Source organism: Elephas maximus, chromosome 1, assembly GCF_024166365.1.
Source record: "Elephas maximus indicus isolate mEleMax1 chromosome 1, mEleMax1 primary haplotype, whole genome shotgun sequence".
NCBI classification, from domain to species: Eukaryota; Metazoa; Chordata; class Mammalia; order Proboscidea; family Elephantidae; genus Elephas; species Elephas maximus.
The window spans coordinates 109698771-109714962 of record NC_064819.1 but is presented as its reverse complement, the minus strand read 5'-3'; the positions used below and the strand labels follow the sequence as shown (position 1 = coordinate 109714962).

The 16192-nt window shown below is 34.2% G+C and overlaps 1 protein-coding gene across 5 annotated transcripts in view; it reads left to right on the top strand.

Annotated features, from left to right (window-relative positions):
* The window catches only part of SUPT3H (SPT3 homolog, SAGA and STAGA complex component), a 538271-nt gene that overhangs the window by 241793 nt on the left and 280286 nt on the right, over positions 1-16192 (top strand). For all 5 annotated transcript variants that reach the window (XM_049893481.1, XM_049893456.1, XM_049893465.1 and 2 more), the window contains one exon: positions 1287-1371. In XM_049893481.1, the coding sequence (XP_049749438.1) occupies positions 1287-1371 (85 nt within the window). The remainder of the gene's footprint in view (positions 1-1286; positions 1372-16192) is intronic.

Sequence of the window (16192 nt, the reverse complement as noted above, 5' to 3'; positions counted from 1 at the left end):
AAGTAATCCAGTTATTCCAAGATCTATAGCCTTTGTGGGTCTGATTCTGCAGTTTGTTGATTCTGCTCACTCTCTCTCATGATGAATTGCTTCCTTATGTATGTAATGAGTTTTGATTTTAAACTTATGGCTCCTGACATATCATCTGTGGGAATTCTTTCAGGTCTCTGTTTAAAATGTGTTTTTCAAGAGATGATTTGCATTTGTTCCTGCTAGGTGGCCTGTAGCCACTATCAATATAGAATCACTTTAATTTAATTTTTGGCTTGATTTTTTTTTTAAGAAACCTGGGTAGCAAGTATTCTAGCAGCAGTCATGAATGTGAATTTATAGTTAACAGCTCTCAGAAAATAATTTTTTTTTTCTCTTCTGCTCAGAGTCTTGGCTGAGATAGGCAATGTTCCTTCTGTGCAGTTGGTATTTCCCTAGTTCACACACTGGGGGTATGACCATCACTGGGTGCAGGTTTCCCAATGCCTTATTGGGTTCTTCAAACTGACCTCCTACCTTGTATGGGCTCTCAGCGCTCTTTCCTTTACTTTGAATATTTTGCTAGTTCAAAACCAGGCTGTTAAGCTACTATAAATATGTGAATGTCTTCAGAATAAATCTTGGCTCCTGTACTCTCTAACTCTTTGGAACTGCATTTTCTCATCTTGTTTGACTTCGGTTTTATCTTCTTCATTGCTAGTTAAGGCATGCTTTAAAAGTTAGTTTCTAATATATTATCATGCACTTTAGGTATTCTTTACCAGGAAGGTATTCTCTACAAATCTAGTCTACCATATTGGCAGAAATGAAAGTTGGGAAAATGACTTTCAAGATTAATTTTGTTATCTGTTCTTGATAATCTATTTGTATGTAACTGGAAATTATAATTTAAATGGCATTAACATAAAAATTTTTAAACTGCTTTCATTTTGATTTTATCACATGCTTTTATAACTTTATGGCTATTACTGTGTTCTTTTATTGGTAGTTTGGATGTGGTATCATGATTTTCCAGTTGCCAGTATTATGGAGTCATTGTTAGTATTTTTCATTTTGAAAACAGTAAATGCCCTTTAAAAACGTACTACACAAATCAAGAAATGGCATAGATAACATTATATTTTTCTTTGGAATTTGTTGCTTATGTAGGAGAGATTTATTTTCTTTGTTTAGAGAAAATTTACATCTAGTCTTTTATTTGAAATAACAGTTTGTATTTTCTTAAGCAGATTTTTCACTTTTTGCCTTTCTTAGTTTCATAGCCTTTAACGTTGGTGTGTTTAATTTATTTACAGGTTTTCTTTAGGAGATGCTAGGAGACCTCTTCATGAAACAGCAGTTTTGGTAGAAGATGTCGTGCACACTCAGTTAATTAATCTGGTAAGAATATATATAATCTTGTTTGGTATCTCTCCTCTGCATTCTGCTTATATGGGGATTTCAACCCAACAACTTTTTTTTTAAAGATTACACTTATGTCTGGAATCTTGTAAATTTTATTTAAGTATAATTCACATATAAAATTCACCAAGTTTAAATGCATAACATAATGAATTATGACAATTCAATATAGTTATGTAACCACCAACACAATCATGATCTAGAACAAACATTTCCATCATCCAAGAAAGTCCCCTTGTGCTCTTTTACAGTCACTCACTCATCTGCTTTCTGTCACGATCGTTTTTTCAGAACTTTATATTTAACTTTTTTATTTTGAACTAATTTTAGACTTTAGAGAAAAATAACACAAATAGTACAGAGAACTCCTGTATACCTTTCACCCAGCTGCCTGTAATGTTAACATCTCATATAACCATCATACAATTATCAAAACCAGGAAACGAACATTGGTGTAATACTGTTAACTAAATTACAGCCTTTATTTGAATTTCATCAGCTTTTCCGTTGATGTCCTTTTTCTATTCCAGCATCCAGTTGAAAATACCATGTTGTATTTAGTTGTACTATCTTTGTAGCCTCTTCCTATCTTTGACAGTTCCTCATTCTTCCCTTTTCTTTCATGATCAAAAGTACTGGTCAATTATTTTGTAGAATACTCCTGTATTTGGGTTAGAATGAAGTTATGCATTTTTGGTAAAAATACCACAGAAGTGATATGTTCTTCCCAGTGCATCATATGAAGGGGTTCATTTTGTTAATATGTCTTATTATTTGTGATAACCCACCCAGTGCCGTCGAGTCGATTCTTGACCTTAAAAACTTGGTTAAGGTGGTGTGTGCTCGGTTTCTTCACTGGAAACTTACTATTTTTCATTTTGTGCTTAATAAGTCTCTTGGAGGAAATACTTTGTGACTATGTAAATGTTCTGTTTCCTTGAAAATTTTTCTTATTAGTTTTAGCATACGTTAGTGAATCTCCTCTGAGACGGTTATTATTGTGGTGTTTACTTAATGTTGGTTTTCTGTTTCCTTTTTTCTTTCTACATTTATTAATTGGAATTTGTCTGTAAGGGTGAACTGTCCTTTGTCTTCTTTATGTATTCAATTTTCTACATATATCTACATGGACTAATGTATATTTAAATTTTATTCTAGGGATCATTATCCAGAGCTATCATTATTTATTTGTTATTTAAAGTGTTCCAGCCTTGGCCATTAGGAGTTCTTTCAGATTGGCTCCTATGTCCTTTCAACAGGCCCCCATCCTTGAGGATTTCCTGACTTTCTGATGCCACAAGATGTGGCTGTTCTAGGATATTTGTATTTCTAAAGAAGGTATAGAATCAGGTTATAAATTTCTACAAAAGCATATGTGGGAATTTAATCGAATCTATAGATCAATTTGGGGAGATGAATATTTTAACAATATTTCATCTTCTAATCCATGGGCATGATGTGTCTATTTAGGCCTTCTTTAATTTTTCTTAGCAGATTTTTATATTTTTTATTCTCGAGGACTTATACATATTTTGTTAAAATTCCCAAAGTATTTCTTGTTTTTCTTCTTCTTAGTTTAATTCTAATTTGCTCTTCTTTTTCTAGTTTTGTGAGGCAGAAGCCTATATTATGGATTTTAGAGCTTTCTTTTTTATTTTAGTAAGTGTATTCAGTGCTATAGAGCCCTAGTGGCGAAGTAGGTAAGAGTGCGGCTGCTAACCAAAAGGTTGACAGTTCAAATCTACCAGCCACTCTGTGGAATCCCAGTGGGGCAGTTCTACTCTGACATACAGGGTTGCTTTGAGTCAGAATCGACTCGAAAGCAACGAGTTTGATTTTTTTTTTTGATTCAGTGCTGTAAATTTCTGTCTAAAGACTTTTTGCTGTATTCCACAAATTTTGTTAAGTTTTATTTTCATTTAAAGTTATTTAAAAATACTTTTAAATTTCTTTTGAAGCTTCTTCTTTGACCCATGTGTTATTTAGAAGTACGTTTTTTAATTTCCAAATATTTTGGCTTTTGTAGCTATCTTTCTGTTATTGACTTCTAGTTTAATTCCATTGTGGTCTGAGAGCTTACTTTTTATGATTTCTATTCTTTTGACTTTGTTAAGGTATCTTTTTGGACCGAAAATGTGGTCTGTTTTGGTGAATATTCCATGTGGGCTTGAGGAGAATGTGTATTCTGCTGTTATTGGATGGAATGTTCTGTAACTGTCTATTAGGAACAACTGTGTGCTTCCTGACTGTCTGCTTGTAGGACCTGTCAGTTACTGATACGGAGGTGCTGAAGGCTCCAACTAGAACACTGAGTTCTCCCGTTGTTTCCTGGCATTTCTCTCAGTTTTTACCCCATGTGTTTTGACACTTTGTTGTTAGACAATAGACATTAAGGATTGTTATTCCATATTAATCACTTTATGTAATACATGTCTTTAATCCTGAAAGTTATCTTTGCTCTGAAGTCTTCTTTGTCTGAAATGTAGCTACTCCAGCTTTCTATTGATTAGCGTTGTTAGCATACTATAAATTTCTCCATCCATTACTTTTCATCTATCTTTGTTTTTATATTTAAAGTGGGTTTCTTGTAGAAAGAGATAGTTGGGTTTTTTTTTTTTTTTTTTTAAATCATTCTGACAGTCCCTGTCTTTTAATTGGTATACTTAGACCATTCATATTTAAAGTGATGATTGATATATTTAGTTTTACATATTCCATATTTGTAACTGTTCCTATTTGTTGCCCTTTTTTTGTTTTTTTTCTGTTTTCCACTCCTTTTCTGCCTTCTGTGATTTTAATTGAGCATTTATATTATTCCATTGTCTCTCCTCTCTTAGCATATGAATTATGCTTCATTTAAAAAATCTTTTTCACGATTGACCTAGACTTTGAAGTATGCATTTACAGTTAATTTAAGCCTACTTTCAAATAACGCTATTTACCACTTCATGTGTCCAAAAACCAAACCAAACCCGTAGACATTAGTTGATTCTGACTCATAGTAACTCTATAGAACAGAGTAGAACTGCACCATATGGTTTCAAGGCGTGGCTGGTGGATTTGAACTGCCAGCCTTTTGGTTAGCTGTCTAACACTTAACCACTGTGTCACCAGGGCTCCCTTCGTGTGTAGTACAGGTAATTTATAACAATAATCCCAGTTCTTCTTCTTGTATCCGTTATAACACCGTTATCATTCAGTTCACTTAACTATAATCACCTGATATATTTTGTTGCTGTTATTATTTTGAATTAACTGTTATCTATTAGATCAATTAAGAATAAGAAAAGTAAAGTAATTGTTTTGCCATTATTTATTCCTTCTCTACTGCTCTTCTCGCTGTGTTTCTGGTCTATATCATTTTCCTTCTCTCTAAAGAACTTCTTTTGACCTTTCTTGGAAAGCAGGTCTAATCCAAAACCAAACCCGTTGCCACTGAGTTGATTCCAACTCACAGCAACCCTACTGGACAGACTAGAACTGCCCCATAAGGTGTCCAAGGAGCAGCTAGTGGATTCGACCCTCTAACCTTTTGGTTAGCAACCGAGCTCTAAACCACTGAGCAACCAGGGCTCCAAAGCACATCTGCTGGTGGCAGATTCCCTCAATTTTTGTTTGCCATAGAAAGTCTTCATTTCTCCTTCCCTGCTAGATACAGACTCCTACGTTGGTGGTTTTTTTTTCTTTTAACTCTTAAATTTTTCACTCTTCTCTCTTGCTTGCCTGATTTCTGAAGAGAAGTTCAATGTAATTCTTATCCTTGTTCCTCTGTAGATAAGGTATTTTGTTTTCCTCTGGGTTCTTTCAAGTTTCTCTTTGCCTTTGGTTTTCTGCAGTTTGAATATTATATGCCCAGGTATGGTTTTCCTTTTTTTGGTATTTATTCTGTTTGGTGTTCTCCAAGTTTCATAGATCTGTAGTTTGTTTTCTATCATTAATTTTGGAAAATTTTCAGCCATTATTACATCAAATATTTATTGTGTTTGTTTCTCTCTTTCTTCTCCTACTGGTATTTCCATTACACATTTTGTAATAGTCTCATGGTTTTTGGATATTCTTTTCCATTTCTTTTATTCTTTTTTCCTCTTTGCGTTTTTCATTTGAGAAGTTTCTGTTGACATACCTTCAAGCTCTCTGATTCTTGGCCACATCCAGTTGACTGATGAGGCTATCAAAGGCATTTTTCATTTTTGTGACACTGTTTTTAATTTCTAGCATTTCCTTTAGATTCTTTCTTACAGTTTCCACCTCTCTGCTTACATTACCTATTTGTTCTTGCACATTTTTTACTTTTTCCATTAGAGCTCTTGGCATATTAATAACAGTGATTTTAAATTCCAGATCTGATAATTCCAAAATCTTTGCCATATCTGAGTCTGGTTCTGATGCTTTCCCTGTCTCTTTAGACTTTTTTTTTGGCTTTTAGCATGCCTTGTAATTTTTTGTTTTAAAGTAGATGTGATGTCGGGTAAAAGGAGTTGATGCACATAAATGTTTAGTTTGAAGTTTTACGTTTTTCTGGCTAGGAGTTAGGATTTTTTCTTTTCTTTTCTTTTCTTTTTTTTTTTTTTACTGTTTGTTATACCTGTGGTGTCAGAGGCTAAAATTTCCTCTTGTGTCCTAGTTTGTCTCCCGTCTTATCTTTGGGTTTCCCTGGAGACTCCTGCTTAACAAGATGTGAGACTTGAAGTTCTTTTTGCATAACCCAGTGTGATTATATAGGAATGCTACTGATGTGGTGTTAAGGTGTGAGAAAATAGGAAGTGTTCTATGATTAGATCTCAGTCTTTTAGTGAGCCTCTGTCCCTGATCTGTGACTTTCACAAGTGCTTCTTAGGTGAGACCGCAAGGCTAGAGGAAGCTGGAGTTGGGTGTTTCCCTTCCCACAAGCTGGTTAAGTTTTAGTACAACCCAACTTGGTTAGGCTCTGGTATAATAGTTTCCCTTCAGGGCAAGCCTTTTTTTTTATTATATCATTTGCCTCAGGGCATTTAGCAGTAGTTTTCAACTTTGAAGTCAACATCAGAGCCACTTGTCTTTAACACAAAACCATATAAAACTTGAAGTCTCTACTCCATATCTGCTACATCAGAAATTCTGGGTTTGAGTCCTTCTAGACAAAGCATCTTAGGTAACTCTGATGAGGAGCCCTGGGTATGAGCCACTGTGTTTTTAATATTTGTGTATGAATTGGCCTCCTTCATGAGTTTCTTGAAGGTGTGTATTCCTGGGCATACACCTCTTAACAACAACAACAAAAAAAAAAGAGGCCCATTGCCATCAAGTCAATTCCAACTCATACACCTCTTAGTGCTTAAAAATGCTTGGTTAAAAGCAAGTGGAATGATACCGATGTTGTATTTTAAAAGTGTAATTGGAGTAGTTTATGTAGATATCTCAGTTATTTACATAGCGCTATCTTCTTTATTTTACCTATGACCAGTTGCTGTTGAGTAGATTCTAATTCATGGCGACCCCAGCATTTTAATAGCAAATAATAGAGGAGAATTATAAAATATAATCTTTAATCATTAAGATTATACTTCATAACAGTACCAATCAGAAAACCTATTCACGGGGAAAAAAAAGAATTACTCATTTAACCCAGTATTTATTCTCTATGGACCAAATATCCATCACAAAAGATCGACACTTCCTCCCAAGAGCTATCCCTCCTTTCAGTCAAGTATTTTTTGAAATCCTTGTTGAATCTGTTCATGTTTTCAGCATTTAACTCTATGCAAGTTAGAAAGTTTGATAGGTTGATACGTAATGTGTATCATACTACACCCTTTTGTCTTAAAAAAATTTTTTTTAATACATCAGTTAACATGCTGTCTTTTGCCCTTCAGACTTTGATTTTCTCCTTCTGTGGCCAATTTGTAGCTACTGAGATACAGAAATCAGGACTGGATATACTCCCTTAACAGAGGTGAACTATGTTTTCAGCAAGGTTTATACTGTATACTTTCTTTTTTAAATGCCCTCCATGTTCAATCAGTCAACACAGACTTTTGTCGAACATCAGCTGCATTTAGCACTTGTGATGATGGACTTTTTTTTTTTTTTGGTAATTTTGGCAGCAGCTATGTATTGGTTCATTTGGGGAAAGACTGGAAGTAGACTAAATATGGATGATTTTCCTTAAATCATTTCGTTCACCTCCCTTTCTTTAATCTGTTGTTCTTATTTGAGTTCTTGCATCTCTCATGACTACCCTTAATTCTTACTCAGTGCTTTGGTCTGACCTACCCTCCATTCTAGGAAGTTTCACATTCTTCCACTCTACTTGTTAGCTTATGGATGGCTTAGTCCCTAGTTAATTACTTTTCACTGGAGTTTTACATATAGATTATAGAATAAGTTAAAGAATTGAAGTATATAGTTTTAAATTTTATATAAAGTTTTTTATTACTTGAAGAACAGATTAAAAGAACAGATTAGAACAATAAAATCATAGAGTTTTAAAACTGAATTATACTTCAAAATTTAAGCCAACTGTTATCATGAAAGTTGGAACCAAGTGAAATCATCATTTTTATAGGTCATAAATGTTTGGTATGGGTAACTTTATGTGATTCAATACAGTACTAATTAGAAATTATCATTGGAGAGAACCCTCAAATATCGTAATTTCCTTATTTTGTAAAGTGGAATGTTGATACTTTTTATAGTGGTTATAAAGGGTTGTAAAGATTACAAATAATGTATGTAAGGGACTTAGTGCAGTTCCTGGGACATAGTATCCCTTCTACAAATTATCGTAATAGTAGTAGTAAATGGTTGTTGTTGTTGCAGGGGTGTTTAATGGCATACTTTAGATTAGAAATGGATTGAAAAAGCTCTTAAGAATTTCACTTTTACCAGAGAGATGGAAACCTTTTCATACCCTAGTTTCCCCCCTTCCCCCACTCCCTAGATTGAGCCAAATCACTTACTGGAAGTAGGCAGAGATTTGTGACAACTGGAAATTGAGTAATTGAGTTGGTATTATGATACTGGCAATAATAAATATCCTTTCAAGTTTTAAAAGTGTCATGATTTATGTTGGCTATATAACTGATTCTTTTCTCTATTCATTCAAAGTTAAGTATCAGAAAAATCTCTTCATTTTGTGCATTGAATAAAATTACAATCCTATTTTAAAATCATACTGCATTTTCACTATATGAATCTAGCAGGCAACTAGTAAGCTATTCAATCTGTAGGACTGTGTTTTCACATCAGAACCAGTTTTTCAGGCTATTCTAATAATCTTTAATTATAAAAACTAATAAAGAATAAATTTTTATGTGTGAGGTATAATGGCTTAATCCTACCTGGGTTAGCATGTACAGAGTTCCGTGTTTCCACCTCACCCTCCCCTTCTAACTTTGTTGTTGGGTTTAGTTGCTTTCAAGTTGATTCTGATTCGTGGTGACCCTGTGTGTACAGAGTAGAACTACTCCATAGGGTTTTCAAGGCTTTGACCTCTTTGAAGCTGATTGCCAGGCCTGTCTTCCGAGAGGCCTTTGGATAGGTTCCAACTTACAGCCTTTTGGCTGGTAGTCGAGTGATTAACTGTTTACACAACCCGGGGACTCTTCCTTTCCTACTTACTTCTCACACCACGCTTGGTAATTAATGTCCCTGGCAGAAGCAGCCTGTACAAGGCACTGTTCAGTCCTCATTACCAGTCTTGTGAGGCTGCTACTTAACGACACTCTAGTAATGGTTTATGAGTATTTTTAAAATAGTAATAAGTTTCCTGTATAGAACTTCACTCAGAAGGGTTATCAAAATAGGAGAAACTAATACAGTTTTTGATTGCATAAAATAAAGGAAGTGGAGGTACCCTGGGAACCTAGTGAATCAGGGCATGGAAATGATCTTCTGGCCAACTAAACATTGAGACTTCGAACAAAGTCAAAGTGTGTATATGTAACTCAGCAAACCAGAACGTACTCTGTGTTTACATGAATGGGATAGAAGAGTTCACAAATACCATCTGGGAAAAAATTTTTTTTCGGCTTATCCTGTCTGTTCCTACTGTGGAGTAAATTAAGTGCCACATTTGTTATAAACAGACTAAAGACATGCCTGCTTTGGTGAAAACACGGACATTTGCACATATGCACACACAGAGTGATTCAAGATACAGAGTATTTTCTATCAGTAAAACCTGATTACTTTTCCTCATTTTTTGCTTGTTAACTCTCTTATTGAATGTACCATGGGAAAATTACTCATTGCTTCTGATTGATTGCTTTTAATCTTTTCAAGTTAAGTATTCTTATTTTCTCTCATATATTACTTCATGCCTCAAGAAATACATTTGTATCTCATCTTTTTAAAAAACAAGAAGTTTGTATGGCTATTGATGAATTTTTAGTTTTTAATGCATGACACAAATGGGCATTTTCTAAGCAGAATGCTTCTTTAGCTATATTTCCTACACCAGTTTTTTTTAAGTAGTTTTCCACAGGCAAAAGCCAGAGGACCAAGTAGGAAGGAATTTCCGTTTCTTTCCCTACTCTCAACATCTCCTTTTTTCATGTTACTGTAGATCCCACTTACAATCAGTTCATTTGCGGAACAGTCTTTGCCTCAGTGTTCAGAGAATCTCAGAGTATAAGTTGTCTATAGTTTCCATAAGTTATAAGTAACGTCTAGTGTTACTTGGTTTTCTTAGCATAGATATAAAATACATCTTCTCACGTCTGTGTTTCTTTCCTCCAGGCTCTTCCTTTAGGAATCTTCATTTCTCCTGCTGGTATTCTAAACTCTTATCCCTTGCCTTAAGCTAAGCTCTTGTAACTGCTTGGATCCTGGGCTATGCTTGGATATCTGGTCTGTGCTGAAAGTTTCAGTTCTGGCCAGAATATCTCATAAGTGCCTAACCTACAAAAAAAGACAGGTTCCGAGAATTCCAGATTTATCATAGATGTGAACTTTTTTTGTAATATCCTACTTCCTAGGTTCATTTGCATCATTTAATTGAAATAGGGATTTATGCCAGATAGATATTGTATAATTGAGTTGGAAGTATGATGTGTCAGTGACATCATGATTTCTGATGACCGTATAGCTGATTTCTTTACTCATTCAAAGTTAAATATCAGAAAAAATTGCTTCATTTTATGCATAAGGTATAATTACCATTTCCATTTTAAAATCATATTGGATTTTCACTATATGAGTCTACCAGTTACCTAGTACGCTGTTCAATCTGTTGTACTGTGTTTTCACGTTAGAACCAATTTCTCAGGGTTATTTTAACAATCTTTAATTTAAAAAATTAATAAGGAGCAAATATGTGTCAAGAGTGATTGTCTAATCTTCTATGTAGATTAGTATGCCGTGAGTTCTCCCTGCCTTTCTTTCTCTTTGTTCTTGCTGCTAATGCTTTTGAATTTGGTAGATATCTCCCAAGTACTCAATTCTCACTCGTCAACTTTTGTGTTCTCTTCTGCGTTTGAGCTAAGCGGTTGTTTCTGAACTCTTCTCCAGTGCCTTTCCCAAGACCTCTGGAAATCCTTATTTATTCATAGTTCTACATCTTCTTTTTCCAGTTCTTCCATTATCTTGATTAGTGTGGAGGTTGTGCAGAAAAGAAGAAAGTAGAAGTTACTAAGTAGTTAACACGTACTACTTAGATTATTTCATTGTACGTACATACTGCCTAGGTCAGTTTTTCCGGGGTTAAAAAAAGAATAACATTTCTGTATAGTTTTTAACCAAATGTCAATGCAGTTTGATGTTGCCTGATTTGTTGTATAGATACCATTAGACTCTTTCACGTTTTTCTTGGGTCCTAGTATTATATATTTTTCTACACTTGAAAAAGATACACATTTAAAAAAAACATTTTTATCCTTCTGTCTCTGTAGTGAACTATCCAAATACATCATGATTTTTATTCAGAGGTTATTTTACTACATTGTGATAGGGAGAAATTTGTTTATGCTAATTATTTCAAATGTTTCTGGTCATTCTTATATCTATATATGAATTTGTAAATCCCATTCTTAAGTTTCCCAACAATCTATCCTGTCATTCTTAATGAACTGTATTTAATTATCTTTAGATACCTCTCTAGTGTAAGTAGTTCTGAAATTCCAAGTGATGTGTATGATCTGAAATTCAAAAGGTGTTATTTATATTTGAGGCACTGATATAAAATTATTCAAATACTTTAAATGAATGAAAAGAGAAATAAGAGCCATTAAATTAAATTTGTCAACTAAAAAAGGCTTAAAAAAACTTCTTTTTTTAAGTTTTAAGACTGATTTTCTAAATGATGGGTTTCATTACCAGTATAATATTGCTTACTTTGCACTTCTAATCCAGCTAAGAATCTGGCATTAAGCAAAAACGTCCAGAAGAAATACTCTGAACAGTCAGGCTCATTATTTAGCATGTATTTAATCTAAACATTATATCTTTCTGTCTTGTAGTAGAATAGAAGCAGTAGTATGGTGAGGACAAGGTAGTTGCTAAGGCACTGATAAGGAAAAAAAAAAGAAGCAGTAAGATATTGCTACACTGTAGACACTGGAAGAAAATAATTGCTTAAAAATCACAAATACTAGATTATAGCTGTCTAGTTGGTTTAAGGGTAAAATACATAAAGTATGCTTCAGAAAGTATACACTGAAATATCCAAAACCCTTAAACTTCTTTGGTTGCAAAGATTATCATTTCGATGATTGATATTCACATTGCCAGCTCTGAAACAATCAGAAAAAGTTGATACATTAAGGACATTGTTCTTTAGAAAATAAAAAGTTTGTAATATATTTGTCTCTAATAATAAGCTTTAAAGTATTTTTTTTTTTAATTAAGCTGGAAATTCATTTATCTATGGTCAAAAACCCCTTAAAAAGCCAAAAACTTTTTTCCCTAGAACTTTATGCAAAGATTCCTAGATTTAGCACATTTTCTTAATAAAAATGTTTCATTTTAAACTTTCAGTCTATGCACACTTTGACAGAAGTGTAGCAAACAGTTCATTTAATATTTGTAACAAACAGTTCATTTAAAATCCACAATAAACCTAGAGCAGAAGATATTATCCACATTTTATAGATTTGGAAACTGAAGAACAAGAAAGTAAGTGGCCCAAAAAGTTACACGACTTGTAAGTAGTAAATGTGGAATTCAAACCATTTCTTCTCTAGAGAGTTTGGGGACTCTTTAGGATGAAAATGATCGTTCTTTTATGGGTATTTATCTGACTTATTCTAATATTTGCAAAGTAAACTGAATTTACTATATATCGCTAAAATCGCTTCTAATCATGACTATTGTGTGATTTCTCTGGAGTGAAAACAGTACAGTTTTCGGGATGGGATTTGTATTTTGCAAAGGGCTAATGGAAAACAACGAACATAAGAAAGTAGTTGAAAAAGAAAAGCCTCATGAAAGGTTCAGCAGAATCTTAGCCCACCTTTCACAACATTAAAACAGGCATTGTTTGATAGACCACTGAACAAAGGTAATTAAACACGTAAGAAGGAAATGATTTAAGCATACCTGAAGGTACTATTTAAAACATGGTGGACTAGAAATCTACCATATTGGTACTTGCACTAGTATTAGGTTTTCAAGAAGAAAACTGAAGCTTCTCCTTGAAGTTTCACCTTAAAGGTTGTTTTGGTAAGAAGATCTCTAGACTTCAAATAAGATTTGATGATAGTGTGGGAAGGAAAATACCTAATAGTATTCATAACAAATTTCTTATGGGCCACATATAATAAAAACGGTAATTTTTTTTTCAGTCTTTTCACATCTTAGCTTTTACTCCCGTCATACCCAGAAACCTAGTGCCATCGAGTCGATTCCGACTCAACGGCACTGGGTTCCTGGGTATGATGGGAGTTTCCATATCTCAGCTTTATTGTATTAAATCATTTTGTCTATGGTCAACCCACCCCAGTGCCGTCAATAGGTTTTTTTTTAATTAAATATTGTCCTTTTTTCTAAACATACAAGCATTTTATTTCATTGATAAGAATAAGGTATACCAGAAGCTTTCTGTTTACTAGGAACTCAGTAAATATTTCTTGAATATTTTTGTTTTAAAGCAAAATTATTAACCGTCTTTTTCTAAATAACTTTGGTATTTTTCTGTCATTGTGGGTAAAAAATAAAGTCACTTTATTTTCATGTAAATCAGGGATCAGGTGGTGATATAGTTAATATTTTCAAATGGCTCTCTTGTGGAAATAAAGAAAATACTGGAATTCAGTTTCCTAGTTCTAGCATATCTAATTTATTTGTTCTCTTCTTAAGCTAGTCAGGAAATGAAAGTTTCTGGTAAGGCAAGAAGGAAGTTATTTGTCTATGTCAGTATTAAAGAACTGAATGGCTACTTTCCAGAAGAGGGAATGGTAATTAATAAATTATCCTTTTATTTACACTTGCATTTCAAAACCAATTGTTTCTTTGTTTTAACAAAGTCTTTATGCTTGGATAGTAAGCCACTTAGTAACCATTAATAACTAAACCTATGCTTGGATTTCAAAATGGATTTGAGTAATGTTGTCAGGAGTTGAATTCCCATTTTTAAGATGTCAGATAAATTGAACAGCTTTTGCATTTCATGTCAAGAAACCAAATTTAGCTGTTGCTTTTATATGAAATCACCTCTGATCATGCCATATGGGTTTATGATTGGAGTATAAGAAATATTTCTTCAATATACTGTAGAAAGGGATGAAAAAGAAGCTAGGGATCAGATTTTCAAGGTCACTGAATTTCAAACTATGAAGTTAGTATGTAATTCAGTAGATACTAGGGGTTCAATTGAAAATTGTAGAAAGTGGCATAGTCAGACATACCGTCAGGAAAGTGAGAAGAATAACCTGGCTGTTTTATATAGGATGGTGAAAGACTCATGATGCCACTTCAGGAGAGGTCAGTTAGAAGAAAGTTATTGTAGTATTTGGTTTAGTCTCCAGGTGGTACAAACAGTTAATGTGCTTGGCTCCTAACCTAAGGCTGGAGGTTCGATTCTACCCAGAGGCACCTAGTAGGAGGGACCTAGTGATCTACTTTTGAGAAAGCCGTCGTTGAAAACCCTATGGAGCACAGTTCTACTTTGACACACAGGGGGTTGCCATGAGGTGGAAATGATTCCACAGAGCGTATTTATTTCTTTCAGTGTTTAGCAAGAGATTTCACCAGCTTTAAGTTGGATAATGGCAAGTTCAGAACTAATGGGAAAAATGTCATGGACTCAAAAAAAAAAAAATTAAAAATGGAGCTGAAATATGCAGAATTTCATGGATGAGAAGTAGAGATAAAATCAGGAACAACAAATCAAAGATGATTCCTGAACAGTTGGAAGAATGACAAAGTCGTGAATTGAAATAGTAAGGTCAGGAAGACAGATGGGGTTGGGGGAGAAACAATGGCTTTAAGCATATAGTACATAGTTTGAAGTTCTGATGAGAGACTCAAGGGTCAAGCAGGGTTTTGGAATACTTGGTAGTGGAGTTCCAGGATGATGCTATTTGCCTGTAAAGAGTGCTGGTTGCAAGTGCAGAAAGGATGACATCAACCAAGAGGAGACCCGAAAACATGGGGCAAAAAAACTGAGTCCTGATTGTGGGAGGGAGGGATGAAAACCTAACATGCTGGTTGAAATTTAACTTTATTAGGATGAGTCACAAACTACTGTCTGTTTTTGGAATTCTTACTTTTTATGTTTAGAAACTCACTCCTTTAAAATATCTGTATTTTTAATTTTTGTTTTAAAATGGGCTAAAAGAAAATGCAGGCTGCTTTTGGCAAACCTTTTGCCATAAATAAATTGCATATACTTGTTACTATATTTCTACTAATGAGACTGTTGAAGTACTAGAAGCATCTTGATGTATTTAGCTTTCCTTCAGATGAGTGCAGCTTACTTTGGTGAAGGAGGATATTATGGCAAATTTGCCAAATTAGTATAATGTTTATAATTATCTTCTTTTGTTTTAGCTTTACCTCCTTGTATTAACTACCTGTAAACAATAGTCCATTATGGATATGAATTAAATCCTGTATCACCAAGAATAAGAGTTCAAAACCATAGGATAATCAAATCCATTATGGCGGCTGTCAGTGTTTATCTGAGTGTAAAACCGATAGAAGACGGAGTTGTTAGTACATTTATATGATCTCAGCTAATTATTTAATTTGTCTATACTCATTAGTCATTGTTCTAAGTGTGACTCCTCTAATTACCTTTGCAAAATCCCAAGGGTTTGTGAACCATCTATTGAGAACTGTTTGTAGAGCAGAAAGCTCTGAGTTTTTGGAGACAGACAGCCCTGGGTTTGAATCTTGGCTTCATAATTTGCTAGCTATGGCAACCTTAAGCAAATTCCTTAATCTCTCTGAATCTCAGTTTCCTTGTCTATAGAAAAACACCTTCCTCTAGGCGTTACAATGTATCTAAATGACCTAGCACTTACTATCTGCCTGTGGAAAATGATTTCATTAACAACAGCCAGAAGTCCCAGTTAGAAGACCAGGCTTTTGTAGTAATAAAAGGTCAAGGGTAAGGACACTAGAGAGCCAGCAAGAGAGCTTAAAGAGTCTTATGCTGTATCTATTTCTGGGGCTACTTTTCTGCTTTAAAATGTGACACGATATACAGTTCTGTCTGTTTTCTCCCACTTCCATTTTTCCTGCTTCTACTCCTCGTTCCTTATATCCTTACATATCTTAAAATTCTTAGATATCAGTTTAGGTATTTTACTATGTGTGAATTTCCCCCATTCCTTTCTTATCTGTTCTCTTCTGACATTCAGTTCCTGAGCCTCATCATTCA